General features: G+C 44.4%; 1 protein-coding gene across 2 annotated transcripts in view; it reads right to left on the bottom strand.

The window, feature by feature from the left end:
- snrka (SNF related kinase a) overlaps positions 1 to 21,099 on the bottom strand; it is a 62,090-nt gene that overhangs the window by 23,503 nt on the left and 17,488 nt on the right. For both annotated transcript variants that reach the window (XM_062991441.1, XM_062991440.1), the window contains exons 2-3: positions 20,127 to 20,834; positions 2,864 to 3,005 (exon numbers count right to left, since the gene is read on the bottom strand). In XM_062991441.1, coding sequence (XP_062847511.1) covers positions 2,864 to 3,005; positions 20,127 to 20,715 — 731 coding nt within the window. In that variant the 5' untranslated portion in view covers positions 20,716 to 20,834. The remainder of the gene's footprint in view (positions 1 to 2,863; positions 3,006 to 20,126; positions 20,835 to 21,099) is intronic.

The raw sequence follows: 21,099 nt of genomic DNA, 5'->3' as shown, positions 1-21,099 counted from the left end.
AGCAACTCATTCGTTGTGGAACTACTTTTTGGCGGAAGGTATTGTCAATATTAAAGCATATTTATTATGAAATTCGGGGCTTCTTTGATTTATTTTCTTTCTTTATTTTGTAAAAACTGTGTGTTATACCTCTCATGTTCTATTGCTTAAGTATAAATGTAAAATACATTTTAATAGAGCAAAGTGTCCTGCACATTCATCTAATCACAAATTTAGGAAATAAAATTTAAAGCATTAATAAAAACTATTTAACACGACACTTTATAATGAAATATAAGAGTAAAATCTGTCAGAAATCCTTTTGTCCTGCAGTGTTCGGTGACTCCAGATCACGTCTGTGTGTTTAATCTTTATTTTCTATAAGAAATGTAGAATAATGTGGTTAAAATCCATGTTTTACTCACTCAGTCCTGTTACCCTCACATATTCATCCTTCTGATAATAAACATGTGGAAATATTTAAATAAATACAGAAATGTTCATTATCTGTATCTACTGAAGGTCACGGGATGAGCATTAGTAGGTTCTCCTTTTTATTCCCCTGTATGTTTGATAATATTGTAACTGAGTAGATTCATCTCCACGTTCATTCCTGTTAACTCCATTTATTCTCAGTTGTTTAGAACATTTTGTGATAAATCACTAGACTGTGCTCAGTGTTCTGGTGCTTTAGCATGTTCTCCATGCTGCTATATTTCACGTATTGACTGATTCTAGGTTAAAACCTCAGTCCTGTTACTCATATACAACCATGTAGAAATGAAACAAAGGTGCCCGAGATTCGACCAAAACACATTCTGAGTAGTGAAGTGTGTGTGTGTGTTACTAGACTCCGTGTTGAATAAAGATAAAAAATGAAGTTTAATTTTAACCCAGTTACTACGTCCGAGATTCAGTCGGACACTCACAGAACGAAACCCACGTTGCACGACTAACACGCAGACTGGTGCAGGACGGTCTGAACGTCCCCGGTTTAAATCTGGCCTTCGCTTACAGTGCAGAGATAAGCGTGTTTTCATCTGCGTGTCCTCAAACACACATGCAGGTAGACTGACCAGATCCAGGATGGAGATTTCTGAAACTCTATTTTTACTCCTAAATGCCTCTTAAAGACACAGCAGCAGACAAACTGGTCTTATTTTTGTACCCACTAACATTGGCGTTGACATCTCGAGGTCACGAATTAGAATCTCAGCTCGGCTTAAGGCCGCCCGGGCTCATCTGCGTACAATGACTGGCTCGTCCAGGGACTTGGCTTGTCCGAGAGAGGGAGGGCTGTAGGGATTCCTCATGACCTCTGCTGGCTGATCGATGGTGCTGCACAGAGACGGGGGATGACCGAGATCAGTGCGTGACCCTCCGTGAAGAGTAGCGGTCGCCGACTGCACACGTGTAGGTGGTGTGTGGTACTAAGGTGGGCGGCAGTAGAGGCAGAAATACAGATTGGGAAATCGAAAACAACTAGACTGGGGGGACACCGCAAACTAAAGGACCCAGTACTACAGCCGAATCTACTTAAGTGTATCTATAGTGCGGTATTTACGCACATAATGTACCTCAGTGACCGAGTATGACAACACATCATGGCCACCCAATGGTGTGAGCGTCCCGTGACCACTGATGAAGGTCTAGAAGATGACCGACTCAAACAGCAGCAATAGATGAGCGATCGTCTCTGACTTTACATCTACAAGGTGGACCGACTAGGTAGGAGCGTCTAACAGGGTGGACACAGGGTAACACACCAGCACCATGTCAGTGTCACTGCAGTGCTGAGAATGATCCACCACCTAAATAATACCTGCTCTGTGGGGGTCCTGTGGGGGTCCTGACCATTGATGCACAGGGTGAAAGCAGGTTAAAACAGCATGTAGAGAGACAGATGGACTACAGTCAGTAATTGTAGAACTACAAAGTGCTCCTATATGGTAAGTGGAGCTGATAAAATGGACAGTGAGGTGGTTTTAATGTTATGGCTGATCGGTGTATAGCTTACAGAGCTTTATTTCACCCGTGTGCCAGGCACGTCAGAGACTCACGGGGTTCGATTACGAACAGTCTGGTGTCGTCAAAAAATACTGAGAACATCATGAACGAGCGGCAGCAGTGAAGCGTCCGTCAGTCATCGAAACCTCCAACATACTGAGGTTTCAAAGCTCTACTCTAGTGGGTAGGGCTTTGCCGATTCAAATCCAGGCTGTTGGGCCCTTGAGCAAGGCCCTTAACCCTGTCTGCTCCAGCTGACACTGAGCTCTGACCCCAGGTTGTCTGAAACCTAGTGAGCTGCCTTGCTGCCTCCTGCCTACCTGATCAGCTGCCTCAGCAGAGAGGATTCTAATAAGACATCGAACTCGTGAGGCAGATTATTTAGACGCTCTACTTACTAAGCTGACACAGTTAGCCTCGGGACGTTCAACCGACGTGCTGAGGCGGCACGACCCGCTAACACGCCAGCTAACGTCTCCGTCCTTGTACCGAAAACGGTTAAACCGTCCCTGACGAGCCCGAATTTACAGATAAACGACACTCGTGCACCTTCATACACATTAAACATCAATGAGGATTTATTTACATGTGAAAAGAACTCCGTTGGTTGCCCCGCATTATACTCGTCCACTATGTTTGTCATTCTTTGTGAGAAAAGTCGCGCCGCACTGAATGCTGGGATTGCCCTCAGCGCCGAGGATCTATCGGACGCTCCGTCGTTATTCGGTCAGATCATCACTCAGAATTGAGGCGCCTCAGTTGGAGCATTTTATGTGATCTAAGTATTTAGACACGCCCTCTTCTCGGGAGTGTGGGATGATGTAAAATGTGTCTATGACAGACTCAGTGTTTAGAGGACGAATGAGAGCGCACTCACTCTTTGCAGGCGTTGGAGACGTGGGTGGGGACGGTGTATTTACAGTCCATGATCATGGTGAGGGTTTCGCTGTCGTTGGCTTCCTGGAAGGGAGGCTGTCCACACACCAGCATGAAGAGAATCACTCCCAGACTCCAGATATCTACACACAGAGACACAGAGAGACGTCAGGGTCAGTCGATCCCATCAGGGGTCCTTTCTGAATATAGAATATTATATATAGAAAGTATATAAGGAGTGTATAAATACATTAAAACCACCTCCTTGTTTCTACACTCACTGCCCATTTTATCAGCTCCACTTACCATATAGAAGCACTTTGTAGTTCTACAATTACTGACTGTAGTCCATCTGTTTCTCTACATACTTTGTTAGCCCCCTTTCACTCTGTTCTTCAATGGTCAGGACCCCCACAGGACCCCCACAGAGCAGGTATTATTTAGGTGGTGGATCATTCTCAGCACTGCAGTGACACTGACATGGTGGTGGTGTGTTAGTGTGTGTTGTGCTGGTATGAGTGGATCAGACACAGCAGTTAAATACCGTGTCCACTCACTGTCCACTCTATTAGACACTCCTACCTAGTCGGTCCACCTTGTAGATGTAAAGTCAGAGACGATCGCTCATCTATTGCTGCTGTTTGAGTCGGTCATCTTCTAGACCTTCATCAGTGCTCACAGGACGCTGCCCACGGGGCGCTGTTGCCTGGATATTTTTGGTTGGTGGACTATTCTCAGTCCAGCAGTGACAGTGAGGTGTTTAAAAACTCCAGCAGCGCTGCTGTGTCTGATCCACTCATACCAGCACAACACACACTAACACACCACCACCATGTCAGTGTCACTGCAGTGCTGAGAATCATCCACCACCTAAATAATACCTGCTCTGTGGTGGTCCTGACCATTGAAGAACAGGGTGAAAGGGGGGTAACAAAGCATGCAGAGAAACAGATGGACTACAGTCAGTAATTGTAGAACTACAAAGTGCTTCTATATGGTAAGTGGAGCTGATAAAATGGACAGTGAGTGTAGAAACAAGGAGGTGGTTTAGGCTGATGAAAGGATTTAAGGACTTAAACTGTATGAATTTGACGACTCGTTTAGAGAAGACGAGCACACGGACGTGTAAGGAAACAAAGTCTGGGCAAGTCAAAAGAAAGTCCTAGTACGGAGCGTGGGCACCGACATCTGCTTTGGCAGAGGTGTGAACACCTCCCGTATTCATCTGCAGGTCTGGGTGATGAACACACATCGTTCCCCCCCCCCCGAGCACGCCGGGGACCGATTACACCAGCTATGTGAACAGATCGAAAACCGGACGCTGGCATGTTCCGCCGCGGGAGGACACGACCGGGTGGAAGGTGGAGCGGGGCGGGGGGGGATCAGCGGCCCCGTTTCATTCTGATCGCCCGCAGCAGGAAGTGCAGACAGGCCATGGCTCGCAGCTCAATCTCTGCATCAGCGCTGGGGGATTTAAGGTGGCCTTGATCCACAGACTGAGCCTGAAACTGGAGCAGCCGAGTCTGTCGGTTCAGTAAAGAAGCAGCACACGGGAACTTTACCACAGAAACGATGCTTCAGAAATCACGTCACAAACTGTAAAATGAGTTTCCTGTGTGAACTTCTACATTTAAGGTTCGTCTTCGTGCAGCGCTCGGGTGCCTCACGTTTGCTGGTTGATCTGCACTATGAGGCGTCCTAGCCGTCCTACGGAAATTCGGTCAGCGATCGCTTGGTCAAAATGTCCGAGCAGCTAAAAACACGACGAATTTGGACTCCCAACTAATTCTGCGGGTCAAAACACATGAGAATTTTGGTATTCGAGACAGAACATGAAGCCTCAACCGTCGCTGGATGTTCTAGGTTAACTCTCTTGGTGCATGCTCAATAATCCAGGTACACAAATCCACAAAGTCGAATCAGTTCATCTGGACACAAGTTGGTTGTGGAGATACGTTTCGTCACTCAATCCGAATGACCTCTTCAGTCTGAGCTGGTGGTGAATAACCCAACATTTATATGCAGAAGATTTGCATAACGACTGGTCCGTGTGGTACACATTTACATTCAAACGTACCCCGTCTCCCGCCATCTTACAACGCCATGATAGGAGCTACACCCCAATCATGTGTAAAAGGCACACATGGCCATTGTATTTAATGCTCATTGTGATTTGCATATGGACCTGATCACCGATTCCATTGTTACACAGTTTGCGGTTGTTATGCAGCTCAGACTGAAGAAGTCACTTGGATGAGTGATGAACACAACCAACTTGTGTCCAGATGAACTGATTCAACTGTTACCCCTTTCCACCGACGCGGCACGGAGCCCGTTCCGGTTCCCGAACTTGACTTTGAACCGGTTCCAGAAAAAAGAGGTTCCAGACAGCGAACTAGCGGGCCGATCTGGCACCACAGGATACTTGGTTTTTCAGCCCGAACCGTGACGTCCATCTGTGGCCGCGTCATGTTGTACAGCACAGCGACAGCAACAATGGCGTCAGCTGGAGTCTCGTATGGAGCTTAATGCTGCATCTTTATCTCTTAAACTTCACCTGATTACGTTTCGAGCCAGTCTGCCGCTGATATTTTCAAAGCGCCTTTAAAAAGATGAACTGTGTGATATTACGGGATAAAAGTGACCCGGACAGAACGAAACACGCTTAACGTGAAAAATAAAGCGTGAAGCTTTTTCAACTCCCCGAGCTGCATAAACACACGTGAAGTAAATCCAGCTGAACACAGATACATGTTTTATTTTAGACTGGATTTGATGGTTATTTCACACAGATGTTTGTTCGTGTTGTGGAACTTTAATGATGTTTCACCGCTCAAGTCGAGCGCTGAGCAAATCGGCTGTTTGCGCCGAGAGTCGCGGTGAAACCGAAGCGCAAAGCTCTTCTCACTTTAATGAACTAAAGAAAACAACAACTGAGACAAACAAGTCACGTCTTCTCATCACCGATTGTTAGAGCGATGCTTTTTACATAAAAACAAACATCTGTAACAGCAGCACAAATGCTCACACATAATCTACACACTCCACCATGATATTACTGCTCTTAACTTTGTTAAGTAACGCCCACCGAAGATAACGCTGCTTAGTTCTCAAAAACTGGTGGAAACGCGCGTCGGTTCTCTACAGAACACCAAGGTTCAGAGAAACCTGAACAGAACCGGTTCAAGAACCAGGGTTCTTTTGGTGGAAAAGGGGTATGTGTGGGTTCTGGGTTAACTATTAAGGGAGCTGTGCTGTGTGTCTTCTATTTATTCTATCATTCAGTTTATGAGTGTCATTCAATGACTGACGTGAAATGTGGCTCTTTTCTTTAAAAATCTGTTAAAATCTGTGATGTTTGGGAAAAACAAGGTTCGTGAAATTAAGCACATTTTCCCATGAATTTAAAGTAGGACCCCAGTAATAAACAAAAGATCCAGTAAACCGGCGCTGAAGACTCAATAATGCTCATGGGAACTGAAAACTAGTCTGTCTTGGTCTGATACCACAGAAGAGCCACTGTAAGACAAATTACTGGAAAAGTTTATGCTGGCTATGATAGAAAGGCGTCAGGAAACACGGTGCATCGTAGCTTGCTGCGAATGGGGCTGCACAGTGGTCAGAATGCTCATGCTGACCCTCTGTCCATCGTCTGATTTATTTATCTATCAGGATTTTAACGTCATATTGGTTACATTCATGACAGGAACGGTAGTTACTCATTACACAAGATTCATCGGTTCACAAGTTTAATATCAAACGCAGTCATGGACAATTTAGTGTCCCCAGTTCACCTCATCTGCACGTCTTTGTACTGTGGGAGGAAACCGGAGCTCCCGGGGGAAACCCACACGGACACGGGGAGAACATGCAAACCGAACACAGAAAGGACCCGGACCGCCCCGCCTTGGGATCGAACCCAGGACCTTTGTGTTGTGAGGCGACAGTGCTACCCACCGAGCCACCGTCTAATAAGCCTACACAGGTCACATGAGCATCAGAACTGGACCACAAAGCCATAAACGATGATGAATCCCATTTTCCCATTTTAAAGATACGATAACAGGATGCACTACTGCAGGAAGACAAGCCGGCAGAGTCTTGGCATTTAAGTGGACGTTACTCGGTGAAGCAGCACCTACCTAAACATTCCTGCAGGCCGAGTTCACCCCTTCGTAGCAACGGTTTTATATAATGACGATGCCCTCTTTCAGGAGGATAATGCGCCCTCCCTGCAACGATGGTTGCAAATGCAAACCTCACTACATAAAGTGAACAGAGGCAAGGACCAAACCTAAGTACCCGATACCCCAGTGCTGTGCAGCACCCACACTACTTCCAGCCCCACTGTGCAGCTCTATAAATGCAAACTGCCTTCAGCGTTATTCAGTCAGATCATCACTCAGAATTAAAGCGCCTCAGTAAGAGCATTTTAAGGGATCTGAGGATTTAGACACGCCCTCTTCTCAGTAGGGTAGGATCAGAGCCGTAGATAGAGAGAGTTGCGACACTCCTTGATCTCGCCGCTACGCGGTCACGTGGTTCATGTAACCCTCCAATAGTTCCAAACAAACCCGGCGCTGTCACGTTCTCATATGGGACCGGCAGCAGTGAGTGAAATATTAAACATTAAATAATAAACATTTGTACAATTTCTGGGTATTTTCAACTGCGTTTACATTTACTGCATCTGCTTTAATGTCAGTTTGGTATATGAAGTGGAAGATTGATGTTTATAATGACTTGTTAACACACGGTACATTATATTAGCGTACATTACATAATGCCATATCATTAAGTAGTAGAGACGATATACAGTACAGAGATTAAAGAGTTTTTGTTTTGTTTTTCACTTTCCTGAGGATTCATAATAATAATAATAATCATTTTGGTTAAACACTAAGCCATGTGGCTGGATTCATAAGGTTTACCTGCACTGAATGACTTATTTCATGAGTGATTAATCATTCATTCCTACATGTAATACATGAATGAATTCATTATGAATATGCACAAGTCCATTTTGTCTAATGTAAGTGGTGGACGAGGTACACAAACCATGTAGTTGAGTTAAAGTAGAGATATCCAGGGTAAAATATTACTCCAGTAAAAGTAAAAATACTCTTTACCTCCACTTGAGTAAAAGTACTAAAGTATTTACCTTCAAATGTACTTAGGTATGAAAGTAAAAGTAAAGTAAATGATTTATTATGACTCTAATGTTTTATGATCATTTCTGTAACAAGACTTGATTAATCAACTCATTTTAGGTGAAAAGACTCGTGTGTCATTAATTTAACTGACTAGTGCCAAGTTCACACTACACGACTTTCCAAGTCGTCAGGTCGCTGTATATTTCACACTACACGACTGATCGGCGACAGGGGGTTTCACACTACACCATCCATCACCAACTGGAATCACAGACGAGCTTCTCTGGTCTCCCTTTTTTTCTTTACAAAAACATTCATGAGAAGTGACGAGGGGTTTAACGATACCACTTCCAAAAATGCACGTCAACAAGTAGCGAGAGATCAAAGTGTTTGTGCCGTATCCTGCGTTCTCATTGGCTGTTCGACATGTCACTCATTCCCAGTCGCACGTCTGAGATCAGATATCTGACATGCTAGAAAACTCGATCCGGTCGAGTTGTTGGATAGTTCACACTTAGCGACTGAGAGCCGGGTTTTAATCGCCGAGCGAACGCCGAGTTGCTCCCGACCCGGAAAATCAAGCGCCGACCGGCCAAAAATCGTGTAGTGTGAACTGACTAAGCTAAATTCAGTTATACCTATTAATTAAGATAAACATGTAACATTTAGTGCTGAGCAAATGCTAAACAATAACAGTATTAAGTATATTAATGACATCAAATTCATTATTTTTTAAAAACAAAGCAACAAACAGCTGAAAATGCTTGATAAGTAGTGGAAATTAACGGAGCTCTATGGGATGTTTGGAACTTTTGAGCAGCCCACGATGCGGAAGCTGCGCAGAAAAAAATGTCCCGCCCCCGTTACAACGGTTCCCCGAGTGTCGCCGCTCTGTTCCCTCTACCGCTCTGGGTAGGATGACGTTAAATGCCCTGATTACTTAGGGTAAACCATTACTGTCTAATAACACCGATGCAAAAGGAGAAAATCAACACATCAACCACAGCGGGTCTGAACGCGAGCGAACAGGACGCCAAGGTGAGGGAAGCGGAACAAGCGACTTCCCAGACGGCCTCGACCGCCGTGCCCGCTCGCTATCGTTCTCACGAACACTCCCCCCCCCCCCCCCCCCCCCCCCCCAACACACACACATACCCAACACCACCACCACAATTGTCTCTCAAACGGCAGCGGGTGTTGCTATAGCAACCAGCTGTCTGGATTAACGACCCCGTGGGGAAACTGCGGCGTGTCTGGCTGGCGCGGCGTGGCGGAGGAGCCGGAAGACGCCGCTCTAAACATAGTTCCGCCGTGTCCGCCCACCGTTTCTTCTGCCGCCGTGGTCGTCGCTCTCGGGCGCTATTTTCATCCCGGACCCGCCCTCGAGCTTCAGCAGGTGGAATACGAGGAGGAAGAAGTGATGAGGAGGGTACACGGGGGGGGGGGGGGTCAGCGACGCTCTTGAAGGCTTGCCGGTGATGCCAGAGCAGCACAAGCAGCGAGAATCAGGCTGGTGGTCAGACCCACTGAGCTACCACTGGCCCAGTTTTATAGTATAATATACCTTGACCGTGATTGTTAGAACATGTCCTCAGATAAAACTGGATTAAAGCCTCCGTTTAACGTGCCAACAGTAACTGGGAGGCTGGCGAGAACGCCGCTGCTGTGCAGTTGATGGAGCCTCGACTGCATTTTGTAGGTCAGTGAAAAGAATAATTACATCCGAGTCTAATCATAATCATAATCTCCCACTTACTTAAGCACTGGCAATTCACAAGAGGGAGAACGACTCTCTATATGAGGAATAAATCCAGCCGTAATATTTGTTTACACGTCTCTATAAGACGATGCTACATGCAGCCTAAATAGCTCCTGAGTAGGGCTGCCGCGATTGGTCCACCTAGTCGATTAGTTTTAGTCGATGCATCGTTTTCAAAACCATGTTTATAAATAATCCCTTTTTAATTTCTACAACGTTTCCATTTCTACAGCTGTAGCCTATTGGTTAAGGTACTGGACCAGTAAGGGACCAGAGGGTTGCTGGTTCAAGCCCCACTACTGCCAGGTTGCTGCTGTTGGGCCCTTGAGCAAGGCCCCTCAATTGCTCAGACTGTATACTGTAACTGTAAAGTAAGTCTCTTCGGATAGAAGCGTCTGCTAAATGCTGAAAATTAAATGTAAATGTATAAGCGTTCATATGATTCCCTCAACACTACCTGCTGCGTGCAGGACCTCAGTCGTATCTGGTCCAGTCGCTGGTCGGGGGCATTAAGCGCCGTCTTAAAAAATGCCGTCTGCAGCCGTCGGAGGCCGATCGTAGAGCTTTCAAACAAAAGCTAAAAGTTTTCCACGACCCAAATCATCCAAAGTTTGGTGATACTTAAAACTGGCACAAAACTAAGAGGTGGTTTGTACACGGTGCAGAGCTTTGCTGGTACCACAGCAGCACCAGTGTGATGTTGCACGTCTATATTGTTTCATTACGCTTCTTAATCGTGGAGATCTTGGAACACCGTATTTCTTGTCGCTCAGAGCACAAAAAGCTTCTCATGTGAATGTGTCCTAACACCACTTTGTTTACATGGTTTAGAATGTGCAGTAAGTGTTGAGTGAATGTGGAGGTTAGAATCGGGGCTCATTCTGTCGTTACTGTACGTTGGACTTAATGAGACGTGGCTACATCTAACTATTTTATTTCTGCTATAAGTTGAAGCACTTTGCTTTGTGTACGGAGCACCATAAACACGTGCTGCACTCTGTTTAATATGGAGCACTTGAGAATGTGATAATATGGACATAAACCCTGTTTACATTTAGTTCTGTGTTATATTATTATGCCGTACAGTTTGTTTTTAAAATAAAAGAAGCGTAAATGAGATTTTGAATTACGTTTTTGGAGGAAAATTAATCGTTTAGATTAACCGAATAATCGATCGAATAGTCTATAGATTAATCGATCGAAAAATAGTCGTTAGTGGCGGCCCTACTCCTGAGTTCCGATCTCAGATCTGCTACCTGCAGGCCGGGCACCTACACGGACGATGATCAACTCGGAAATCTCCCAACCAATTCTGAGGACGAGGGTCAAAACTCGGACGTGTATTTTGGTATTTGAGACGGAACATGAAGCCTCGCACCGTCGCTGGATCTTCTAGGTTTACATTTAACTATTAAGGTAACTGTGCTGTGTGTGTTCAAGATAAAACACAGACTAGGAATGAATAAACAAACAAACTTTTAAATAGAAAGATTGTACAGATCGTGTTAGAAATGTTTTAGTGACGGGTTTATTCATTAAAATGATTTCCTTTTATTCAGGTCTGTAAATACGAAACTGTGAAAGTAAAGCAGCGAGAGTCTGGATCTGCAATTAGCACTTTGAGACTTGCGATTTCAAAGCAACACGTAGGAACTGCAGGAGTGCTGGGGAAATGTCCACGTCTCACAGAAACCAACCGAGCAGCTCCTAGTGGTTCAGGTTACTGACGAGCGAGCTTGTTCGGTTGTTTGTTTATTAGGATTTTAACGTCATGTTTTACACTTTGGTTACATTCATGACAGGAACGGTAGTTATATGGACAATTGGACAGTTTAGTATCTCTGATTCACCTCACTTGCACGTCTTTGGACTGTGGGAGGAAACCGGAGCGCCCGGAGGAAACCCACGCGGACACGGTGAGAACATGCAAACTCCACACAGAAAGGACCCGGACCGCTCAACCTGGAGATCAAACCCAGGACCACCTTGCTGTGAGGTGACAGTGCTACCCACCGAGCCACCGTGCCGCCCCGTTTGGTTGTACTTAATAAACAGTTGGGGCGGCACGGTGGCTCGGTGGGTAGCACTGTCGCCTCACAGCAAGGTGGTCCTGGGTTTGATTCCCAGGTGGGGCGGTCCGGGTCGTTTCTGTGTGGAGTTTGCATGTTCTCCCCGTGTCCGTGTGGGTTTCCTCCGGGCGCTCCGGTTTCCTCCCAAAGACGTGCAACACTGTTAGCCCGGACTTTATATCTAATCAAAGTTTTTTTGCTCTACTATAAAATGCAGAGTACAATGTACTAATTTGAGTACACTTTTAAATGTGCTAAAAGATTTAAGTTTACTAAAGAAAAAAAATTACTTTTCTATCAGATTAACTTAAAAAAGTTAAGTTAAGGTAATAAAACAGAAAAACGCCACCATTTACATGTAAGTCGCCTTTTTTCAGCTCGCTGTTGGTGAATCAGGCAAAAATGATTTTCTTGTGTTCGGGTAGCCATTTGTTTTAACTTTTGTAACCTGTTGTTGCAAATTACTTTTTACTTTTCATTTAAGGCTTTTTGCAAAAGTAAACTTGTCTTTTGTGAAGTGGAACCTTTGTTAAACTAAATGGACGAACATTTTCTTACTCATGATGCTATTTTTGAGTAGCATGTACACCAGTGTGACGGGACTTTTTCATCTTCCGTCTAATGTTGGTAAGTGTTGTACTTAACTTAACGATTTTGTTTAAAATAAATGATCTTAATGTTGACACTAAATAAATAATCAAACAGCGCTGCTTTATTTGCCGTGTTTAGGCTACATGCTAGCCTTCATACGAAGCAGAGTGTGCTGGCCTGCTTTATTTTATGTTGATTTTAATAATTCTGTTTCTTGTTTCTTTGTGTTGTTTTACAGGTTCATGGTTACTGTGAGGAGCTGTTTGTGTTTCATCAGAACTTTATATACAGCTTGTACAGTTTTTAAGATGTTTTCTTGACATGTTGTATTTTAAGTAAATACTTCTGAAGTGAAATAAAGAAAAACAATTTTATAATTCTGTCTGTTTCTCTATAAACATTTCTAATTCATATTTAAAATGTAATTAACATGAAAACTAAGAAGAAATCAATATTTGTGTCCATTGAGTTCAAGATAATAAGTAGAATTATTGGGAAAAGCAGTTGGTATAACTAAAAAATTAAGTTTAATCAACTTGCCTTTTAGGTGTAATAACTTAATGTTTTAAGTTACGCTAACTCAAGTTTTCATTATACATTACTTAACTTTTTTAAGGCAACCGGTTTCCTCAAATGTTTTAAGTAGATTGAACTTATCCGGGCTTACAGTGAAGTGAGGTGAACTGAGATACTAAATTATCCATGACTGAGTTTGATATTAAACTTGAACTGATGAATCTTGTGTAATGAGTAACTACCTGTAATAATAATAATAATAATAAACAGTTGTACAGCTTCTTTAGCATCTCAGACATTTAAGTGTAGGGGTTTTGTTGATCACACAAACGCTGAGCTAGTGATTCACACAAGATATATTATAAAGAAAATCAAAAAACTGCCCATTTTATAAATATTTCACGTACATGTTTAACTACATTATTTTCCTCTTACATCCTGGACTGTAGCATCAGTGCAACCGTCTTATACAGCAGTGGTCCTCGTCTGCTTCTTTATCAGCTGTGGACAGTGGCGGAGCGAGACAATTTCTATATGGGTGGCCAGACTGAGACCATTGCTCACACAGGGGCGGCACAGAAACTGTCTGGTACCTTATTTTTTGTATGTGGCTAGTAGCTGTTGATCTAGTAGTGTTTTGGTCACTCACTCATTTACCTGTACAGGCAGTGAGTGCCATGTAGATTTACATCAAGCCCAGCATAATAAGCTTTTTATTTTTTCTCATTTTCCCTGTGAAAAACTAAAATATAGCTTATAACCTTAACATTATGAGAAAGAATTTAAAGATATTCCTTTGCAATACTTGATCATTTGACTTTAAACTTGTGTGTACTGATGAGACTCATTTGAACCCCAGAACATGCCAGTGTGAATGCATGGAAAACACATTTTAATTTTCTTTCAAGAATATGACACATGCTGACCAGCACTATTAAGCCAAATCAGCATTGAAAATTGACTTTACTTTTAATAGCCTTCTACAATGCTGGTGCTTCTTAAAACGGAAGATTTTCTTTTAGATATAAGTGTTATTTAAATTCCATTAAATTGTTTTTCGGGAAAAAAAACGCCCAATTTAGAGGAAAACCGCCCAAACTGGCAACAGTGGAACACGCAGAGCAGCCCGTTGGTGCCTTTACTCTTAGCGCGCCACAACTAATACGTATTATAACTTAGTATAACTACTAAGTATCATTAGTACTCAGTAGTAGTACTTCTTCTGTAATTGTGTTGGTGGTTGACATTTATGTTGAGTGTATTACTGCACTGTTTTGATGGAGAACTACTTAAGGTGTGCTGTTGAATTGCGTCCCTGTGGGAACACCTGCGTGCAAAAATGCTTCCGCAAAAAAGTAACACCGGCAAAGCTGGCGTAATATATATCGTTCGAATTTGTTTAAAAATCATATCATCGTTATTGAAACATTTTCTATCGCGATATATATCGATATCGAATTATTGTCCAGCACTAACTTTGAGGATAAAATGTTCACCCGTCATAGTGAAAGTCATAGTCATACAGTAACAGAATACCCTCCGGTCGTACAGGACGGTCAGAAAACAGACGAGCGGCGTCACTGATGGGGAACGAAACATAAACGCTGCGGGCGGGCGGCCACTCATCTTTCCATCAGGGACGGAAGATAAAAGTGCGCAGTGTGATGTGTGGAATCATGGTACCTCATCACCAAGCAGATTCATGAAACCTGTACAAACGTGGGCTAAACCAGAGCGCTCAGTTTCCGCCAGCGTTACCGATATTCAAACCAAGATCAGCTTCGCTCACTGTGGGTACACGTGTCGTGGTGTTACTGACCGATCTGTACAATCAGTACAGTCTCTCCCTCAAGTCACCAGAATCAGTCTGAGAACATCGAACCGAAGACGAGCTTCTGCTACCGGTTAAGAACTTGCTCCATTTGCTGGTAACCTGTGAATGAACTCAACTTTTCAAAGGCTTTAATGTAGGGAGGGCTGGGCGGTACGAGCAAAAATTTGTATCACGATATTCTGACGGTTTCACAATATGTTTCATTTTTCCATTTTTGGACTGTGGGAGGAAACCGGAGCTCCCGGAGGAAACCCACAGAGACAAAGGGAGAACATGCAAACTGCACACAGAGAGGACCCGGACCGCCCCGCCTGGGGATGGAACCCAGGACCTTCTCGCTGTGAGGCGACAGTGCTACCCGCCGAGTCTTTAATAAAGGGCTCTCGGGTGGCACAGCGGTCTATCGCGCTAGCCCACAACCCCCGAGTGTCGGGTTCGAATCTCGGCAGTGCTGTCGGCTGCCCGGGAGTCTAAGCATGGCTGGGTCATGATTGGTGGATCAGTGTTTCCCAGGTATCACAACTTATAGAACAGAATAGAACGATTCTATATAAAATGACCCTAAACCCGGTGATTCGTTGGGATGTTTTTGTGCAGTTTCACAAGCATGGGTAAGAAAAATGGAGTTTTATTGATCAGGTGGTGAGAGCTGAGAGCACCCGGGTCTATTCGATCACACCGACAGTGTCAATAAATAATGTTTAATCAGGGCTCCAGCACCGAGGGCTCAGTTCCAACAAAGAGAGGATTAACTGTCGCACCAGTCAGCGGACTGAAACTGGGACTGGAAATGCAAACAGCAGCAGCAGCGTCTTTTACCTTTGCAGGTTTTTTATTTATTTACACACAGTGGGTGTGTTCGAAAACCTAGTGAGCTACCTTACTGAGCTGTCTTACTGCCTACACAGGCAGCTGCCTCAGTAGAGAGGATTCTAATAAGTCATCGACTCATAAGGCAGGTTATTCGAACGCACTACTTAGACAGAGATTACACCGATTTTTGCTTACTAAGCTAACACAGTTAGCATGATGCCATTCAAACCAATGGGATGAGGTGGTACAATGCGCTAGCATGTCAACTAACGTCTCCCTCCGTGTACCGAAAACGGTTGATTTGTCACTGACGAGCCTGAATTTACAAATAAAAACACTTGTGCACCTTTATACAGATTAAAAACCAATGAAAATGTATTTACACTTAAAAATAAATTGTGCCGCACTGAACGCTGGGATCGCCTTCAGCGCTAAGGCCGCATCGGCACTGTTGCCTCACAGCAAGAAGGTCCTGGGTTCGATCCCAAAAACATGCAGCCAGGCTAATTGGAGACACTGATTTGTCCTATAGGTACCAGCTACTAGGAAGCATAAACCAGTGCACTGTAGTGCCGGTCCCAAGCCCGGATAAATAGGGAGGGTCGTGTCAGGAAGGGCGTCCGGCGTAAAAACCGTGCCAGATCAATAACGCGGATCACGATCCGCCGGCGACCCCTGACGGGAGCAGCCGAGGAAATAGACTAGGGAGCGTTTTAAGCAGACCTGCCAACCTTGAAAAGATTTTATGAGTACATGTGGTTTGAGAGAGGATCCGAGTGGGGTAGCGATGTTCCCGGCGGCACTAACAGTCTCTCTGATGGTGCTCGATGCACTAATACACGTGTACTGTACCTGCATGCGACTTCACACAGCAGAGGAAATCTAGCCTGGTTGTCGCGCCACTATTAACCATCTATTTAGTAGGTATAATTAACATAACAATATATACTACGTTTCAATTTATTATTCTTTTCAATACATTTTTATTCAACGCAAAAATACATTTAAATCATCCCAGCAAGCCAGCAAGAGAATATCTGCAGGCTGCGATGCCATATTAACCGTCATTAAGTGTTTTAGTACACCAAGGCTTTTTTAAGGTTTGAATATAGTCTAAATTACAAGTATTTATTGAGTGTGAACTCAATTTTATCATTAATAAACTTGCCTGTAATTAATGTTGCCATTGTTTCCCTCTTAAAACACAAAGCCTGACACTCAGCAGCAACGCATGAGAACAGTTGGCGGGAAAATGACGCTCTTAGCTCATTTTCATTATGAATTTATTTAACATTTATTACGCCCGAATGTAAGCGTATAAAACAAGATGGACCCTGCAACAAGAAGAAAAAAAAAAGAAAGCTTGGCATGCCCTGCGGTTGGCTGGTCTATACCGCGGTATTTCAAAATTGCGGTTAGCGCGACGGCCCTAGCTCTGATGAAGATCTCTGTGGCTCAGCGGCGGAATCGACTTCGGTGACAACTTGACGAAATGCGAGATCAAACGATATGCGTACTTTAGAACATGGAACCGTACGGGCGTACTAGGAGGTCAAAATGCGCGCCCGTTACGCAAAATGCGTACATGTTGGCAGCTCCGTTTAAGGCATCTAGGATTTCGAACAGCCTCCTTCTCGGGAGCGAGCGTAGGATGACGTAAAAATGAGTCCATGTAGAGAGATCACTAAAATTTTCGATCACACACACACACACAGTGATGATCAGCAGTAGAGTTTAATGATTCATACTTTAGGTTCCATCAATTAATGACATTGGTCACGTCTTAAACCCACAATGAGCTTTTTACGTAGGAGCTGCGTTAGTCGGGAATCTGTGACCTCACATATAGAACGAAAGGAGATGTGACCCAAACATTACCCAACAGAATGAAGCCAAATAACAGAAATGAATTCATATTTCGTGGATTTGACTCAGCCTTCATCTGTGGCAGCACGGAGACGCCCTGTGATTAAGAATAGTAAAGTGAAGAACGACATGAGAATAGTTTCCGGACGTGTGAATCACACGGTTGGGAGACGGGACAGTGAAACCTAGCAAGACGAACGTGGTATCTATGGTGATAATTGATTCTTTATCATGCTGCAACCTGCTTTAACACCCCAGTTACCGACATGCACATGTTTCTGTGAATTCACAGTATGCAGTACCTGTGCACCATGACATTAAAGCTTCTGTGCACCGTGTACTTACAGCGCATCAACATGAGAAGCGGCAAAACCGCTTGGGCATTCACATCTTCAGCATTTAGCAGACGCTTTATCCAAAGTGACTTGCAGTACAGGTACAGTATACAATCCAAGCAATTGAGGGTTAAGGGCCCAACACCAACCTGGCAGTCGTGAGGTTTGAACCAGCAAACTTATGATTACTGGACCAACACCTTAACCACTAGGCTACAGCACCTACGTGGGCATTGGCTGTGCAGGGTTTGTGACTTTCGTGCTTGCAAAGACCTTTTCAAAGCTCCTCTAATGAGACGAACTGTTTGATATGACGCTGTAAAAGCCACTCAGGCCGTACGAACAAAGCTTAGCGTGACTTACTGTAGTAAAACAGCGAGTGAGGAATGTGATTAGTGGAGGAACTTATGATCAGTAATAATGAAGAGAAGTTTAGTGCTCCTGTCTCCTTCTTTTACTACATTAAACCACGTTAAGCTTCATTTATTTATTTATTTATGCATTTTCTCCTATTTATCACGTCCAATTGCTCGATTGCGTCACGCTTCCTCTCCACCAATGCCGATCCCCGCTCTGATTGAGGAGAACGAAGCTGACCCACGCCCCCTCCGACACGTGGGCAGCAGCCGTATGCATCTCGTCACCTACACTTTGACGAGTGCAGTGCGGATCAGCGTTGTGTACGGAGAGACACACCCTGACAGCATTCCTTTCTCATCTCTGTGCAGGCGCCACCAATCAGCCAGCAGAGGTCGTAATCGCACCAGTCATGGGAGAGAGACTCTATCCGGCTTAATCCCGCCCATATCTGAACGACAGGCCGATCGTCGTTCATGTGGCCGCTCAGCCTCAGCCGGCGGGCAGAGCTTAGATTCGATACGATGTATTAGAGATCCCAGCTCTGGTTCCAGCGTGTGTTTTTACCGCTTTTAACCAGAAGCATTTTAGACTCTCAGAAAAACTGATTCTGATTCTCACAATTACTCAAAATCTTTGAAACTCGACGCCCTTCATGGAGAAATTTGTTCACTTAAACTCGACGTGTGCGACCGTCACCGTGTTCGGCGCTCGGCTTGAGCGGTGCGGTAGAACGTCATCAGAGTGAGAATCTGAGCTGAATCTGCATTAGTGTGGAATAAGCGTCAGATCCAGGGTTACAGCTCCACATGTATCTGTGTTTATCTGGATTCTCCTCCCTGTTTCACTTTTAAACTTGTGTTACAGCTCCAGCTTCTGAGAAATGGTGAGAATCAGAATCAGCTTCTCCCAGAGTCTAAATAAAGCTTAACGTGGTTTAATGTAGTAAAAGAAGGAGACAGGAGCACTAAACTTCTCTTCATTATTACTGATCATAAGTTCCTCCACTAATGAAATTCCTCACTCACACACGTTAGTCACGTTATTTATTTATTTATTTTATTTTTTTGCCACTTTTTACACTTGATTGTGTTATTTATGGCATGACAGTTTCTGGACGGCTCTTGTGTTTTCTTGGTTGAGGGTTTCTTTAACAGTTCCAGGTACGTGTAGTTGTCGTCTCTCTCTGGTGTATTTGGGCCGTTCGATATATCCCAGAATATGCTTTATTGTGAGCCGTGTCTGACATCTTTCCCATGTTAGGAGTTTGTCTCCTTTTATTAAGTACTGGTGAGTGATTTCTGTATGACCTATTCTGCATCTTCTGTATATAACTTGGTCCACTCGTCTTCCTTGGTGTGTTCTTGGCTTGTTGCTTATATTTGGATGCATCTCATGTAGTTTGTTTGTTGTCTGTTTGCCATTTTGCCTCGATGTACAGTATTTATTTATTGATGGCTTGATATCTGTTACGGGGATTTTAGTACAATAAGTCACGTTAAATTTTGTGCACCAGCGCACTCACACTTCACAGGAAATAACGACACAGCAGCACAAAAGCTGATTTTGTCTCTTCTCATGTGAATGCGCCGGTACTGAAGGGAATACGATATTCCAAGATCAAGCATCTCCACGATTAAGAAGCATAAGGAAACAATAAAGAACTAAAACTTAAGTGCAGCTTTTATTGTATTTCAGTGTTTTTATATTATATTTGTGTTATTTTCAGTGTATAAGTGTCAAAAACAACCTCATTATTTTACATGAGACTAAAATATCTGCAGTTCTACTGGACCATGGACGCATTAACAGGTTTCCCAAACATCCTTATGGGGAAAAACTACCTTAAAACTCGACACTACTGCCAGAATCAACTGACGTTGAGTTTCAAGGTACCTCTGATACATGTGGAGCGTTCAGACTGGATTTGATGGTTATTTCTGGGGTAGCTAAATTTCACCAAGTACTCACCTACTGCAGGTGCGTCATACTCGTCTCCCAGCAGGATCTCCGGGGCCGAATACGCCAAGGAGCCACAGCTGGTGGTGAGCTTCTTCCCGGGCTGAAACTTATTGCTGAAGCCGAAGTCGGTGAGCTTGACGAGGCCCTGCTTCTCGAAGAACACCACGTTCTCGGGTTTGAGGTCGCGGTGCACCACGTGCAGCCGGTGGCAGTAGGAGATGGCGTGGACGATCTGGGCGAAGTACTTCTTGGCCAGCTCTTCGGTGAGGCCCTCCTCGTGCTTCATGATGTAGTCGAACATGTCCCCGCCGTCGCCCAGCTCCAGGATCAGGTACAGCTTGGTCTGGGTGTCGATGACCTCGTAGAGGCGCACGATGTTGGGGTGCTGCACCAGCTTCATGCAGCGCACCTCCTGGAAGAGATGGCCCGTGGCCACCGTGTCCAGTTTGGTCTTGTCGATGACCTTGACGGCCACTTTCTCGCCGGTGAAGACGTGCCGCGCCAGCTTCACCACGGCGAAATGCCCCCGTCCCAGCGTCTTGTCCAGGTCGTACAGACCGGCGATCTTGCCGTCGTAGCCGCGCTTGATGCCCGCCATGCCTGCTGCTCCCCCCGCTGGCTGGGAGAAAGGGGGGGGGGGGTTCACGCCAGGGTGAGGAGTCTACAGAGGACGGCTTACTTTAGCACCTGTAACAGGAGACCCATCGTGCCAGGCTCCTGCCAATCAGAGCGAGAGATATAAACATCAGACATTGTTTTCATCATTAATGAATAAAACATTAAACAAATAGTGACAAACGCAAACGAGCCATTATGCCGAATCTGTGCCATTTCCGTCCCCAGGACATTATTTGTATTAATGTATAAGAAAATTAACTTTAAAATGCATTTTTAATTGAGAAAAGTCTCCTGCACATTCATTTATTCGCAAATTTAGGATTTATAACTTAAAACGTTCATAAAAAAACTCTATAAGACTGAA

Source organism: Trichomycterus rosablanca, chromosome 3 (assembly GCF_030014385.1).
Source record: "Trichomycterus rosablanca isolate fTriRos1 chromosome 3, fTriRos1.hap1, whole genome shotgun sequence".
NCBI lineage: Eukaryota > Metazoa > Chordata > Actinopteri > Siluriformes > Trichomycteridae > Trichomycterus > Trichomycterus rosablanca.
This window is presented reverse-complemented; position numbering and strand designations above follow the sequence as displayed.